This window comes from Callorhinus ursinus, unplaced genomic scaffold, assembly GCF_003265705.2.
Source record: "Callorhinus ursinus isolate GAN/ISIS: 27379988/994484 unplaced genomic scaffold, GSC_fseal_2.0 scaffold56, whole genome shotgun sequence".
NCBI lineage: Eukaryota > Metazoa > Chordata > Mammalia > Carnivora > Otariidae > Callorhinus > Callorhinus ursinus.
In genome coordinates this window covers 81,285-83,169 of record NW_027397118.1, presented here as the reverse complement: position 1 = coordinate 83,169, position 1,885 = coordinate 81,285, and the positions used below count along the sequence as shown (strand labels likewise).

The following is a 1,885-nucleotide window of genomic DNA, read 5'->3' as shown; positions in this document are numbered from 1 at the left end:
ACAGCGAGAGAGGGAACACAAGCAGGGGGAGTGGGAGAGGGAGAAGCTGGCTTCCCGCCGAGCAGGGAACCCAATGATGCGGGGCTCGATGCCAGGACCCTGGGATCATGACCTGAGCTGAAGGCAGACACTTAATGACTGAGCCACCCAGGCGCCCCATGAGTAATTCTAATCACGGAGAAACCAGCCAAGTTTTCCAACATCTGATTTTAAGTTTACAGACAGAAATGTGCCTAAGAAGTACTTAATTTGAATGAAGAAGAAAAGATAAAAATCTTGTTTGTGTGCTTCATTCAATCCCATTTAATATACATGATGAGGAGGAGGCAGACAAGGCAAAGCTCAAATCCTGACCACACCACTTCATAGCCATGACCATGTGTGAGTAATTTAACAAAGAAACTTAACACCAGTTTCCTCATCAGTAAAGAGGAATAATAATAATATCTTCCTAATAGGGCTGTTGTAGGGTTAAATGAGTTTGTTCACATAAAGCACTTAGAACAGTATCTGGCATCTATTCGGAGCACAATAAATGGTTACCATTATTAGTGTTATTATCAATAGGCATTAACTCATTAAAAGAAAGGCCTTTATGTACTCCATAATTTTTCCCTTTTAATCAGTCTGTTCAAAATATATCTTTTTTTTCCCTGCCACCACCACCTCCTCCCCCTGACTCTCAAAATATATCTTGATACAGGATTTTTAAGCGCATCTTTCTCTGTAATGTGCAGTTCTGTTTAACCCCCACAGTTTTTACCCCATAACTGTATGGGTTGTGAGAAGCCCCAGCACTCTCATCTGATGTGACACTTCACGGTACTGATCAACCTTGCCCAAGGTTACCATGACTCTGACGTGGCACTTCTTACCTCTGTTTCTGTCATTTCTGCCACAATCTCGTCTTCTTTAAAAACTCGGATATCAAAATCCTCTGACCCAACAAGAAGCTGAAAGGGAAAAGAATCATGCACAGTTAGTTCAACAAGTGAACCCAGCAGAATGCCCAGAGATAAAACAAAAAACTGCATGACACTTTATACACTGCTACTGCCACCCAAGACTTTCAATCTCCCAAGAATCTGGTACTCGGGAAGGTTCCTCCCATTGGGAAAGTCCCCAGATTCAGTTAGGGAAGAAAAAGTGGCCACTACAAGGTTTTATCCTTGCATGCGGGCTGCACATCGTGCCAGAATATGTCCTTCCACCAAGCAGCTGAAAACGCTCCCTGGCTCAGTGCCCTTCTCTGCCTGCAGATGGAAGCCAGATACCAGTAGCCATGGACAAGAGACAGGTAAGTCAGCACCTGACACAGCACTTGGTGGGCTGCTCAAGAAGCTGATTCCTAGGGGCGCCTCGGTGGCTCAGTCATTAAGCGTCTGCCTTGGGCTCAGGTCATGATCCCAGGGTCCTGGAATCAAGCCCCACATCGGGCTCCCTGCTCCATGGGAAGCCTGCTTCTCCCTCTCCCACTCCCCCTGCTTGTGTTCCCTCTCTCGCTGTGTCTCTGTCAAATAAATAAATAAAATCTTTTAAAAAAGAAGCTGATTCCTAGAGAAGCCATCACAATAATTTCAAAGGCTAAGAGCCCATCTCTAAAACTTTTCGATTCCTGGGGCGTCTAGGTGGTTCAGTCAGTTAACCGGCTGCCTTTGCCTCAGGTCATGATCCCAGGGTCCTGGGACGGAGTCCCACATCAGGATCCCTGCTCAGCAGAGAGCCTGCTTCTCCCTCTCCCTCTGCCTGCCTCTCTGCCTACTTGTGCTTCTATCTCTCTATCAAGTAAATAAGTAAATAAATCTTTTAAAAAAATTATTAAAAAAATAAAACTTTTCGGGCGCCTGGGTGGCTCAGTTGGTTAAGCGACTGCCTTCGGCTCAGG

At 45.6% G+C, this 1,885-nt stretch overlaps 1 protein-coding gene across 1 annotated transcript in view; it reads right to left on the bottom strand.

Moving 5' to 3' along the window:
- Positions 1–1,885, bottom strand: part of BBS2 (Bardet-Biedl syndrome 2) — a 40,873-nt gene that overhangs the window by 28,237 nt on the left and 10,751 nt on the right. Inside the window, exon 5 of the mRNA XM_073884376.1 lies at positions 876–953. Coding sequence (XP_073740477.1) covers positions 876–953 — 78 coding nt within the window. The remainder of the gene's footprint in view (positions 1–875; positions 954–1,885) is intronic.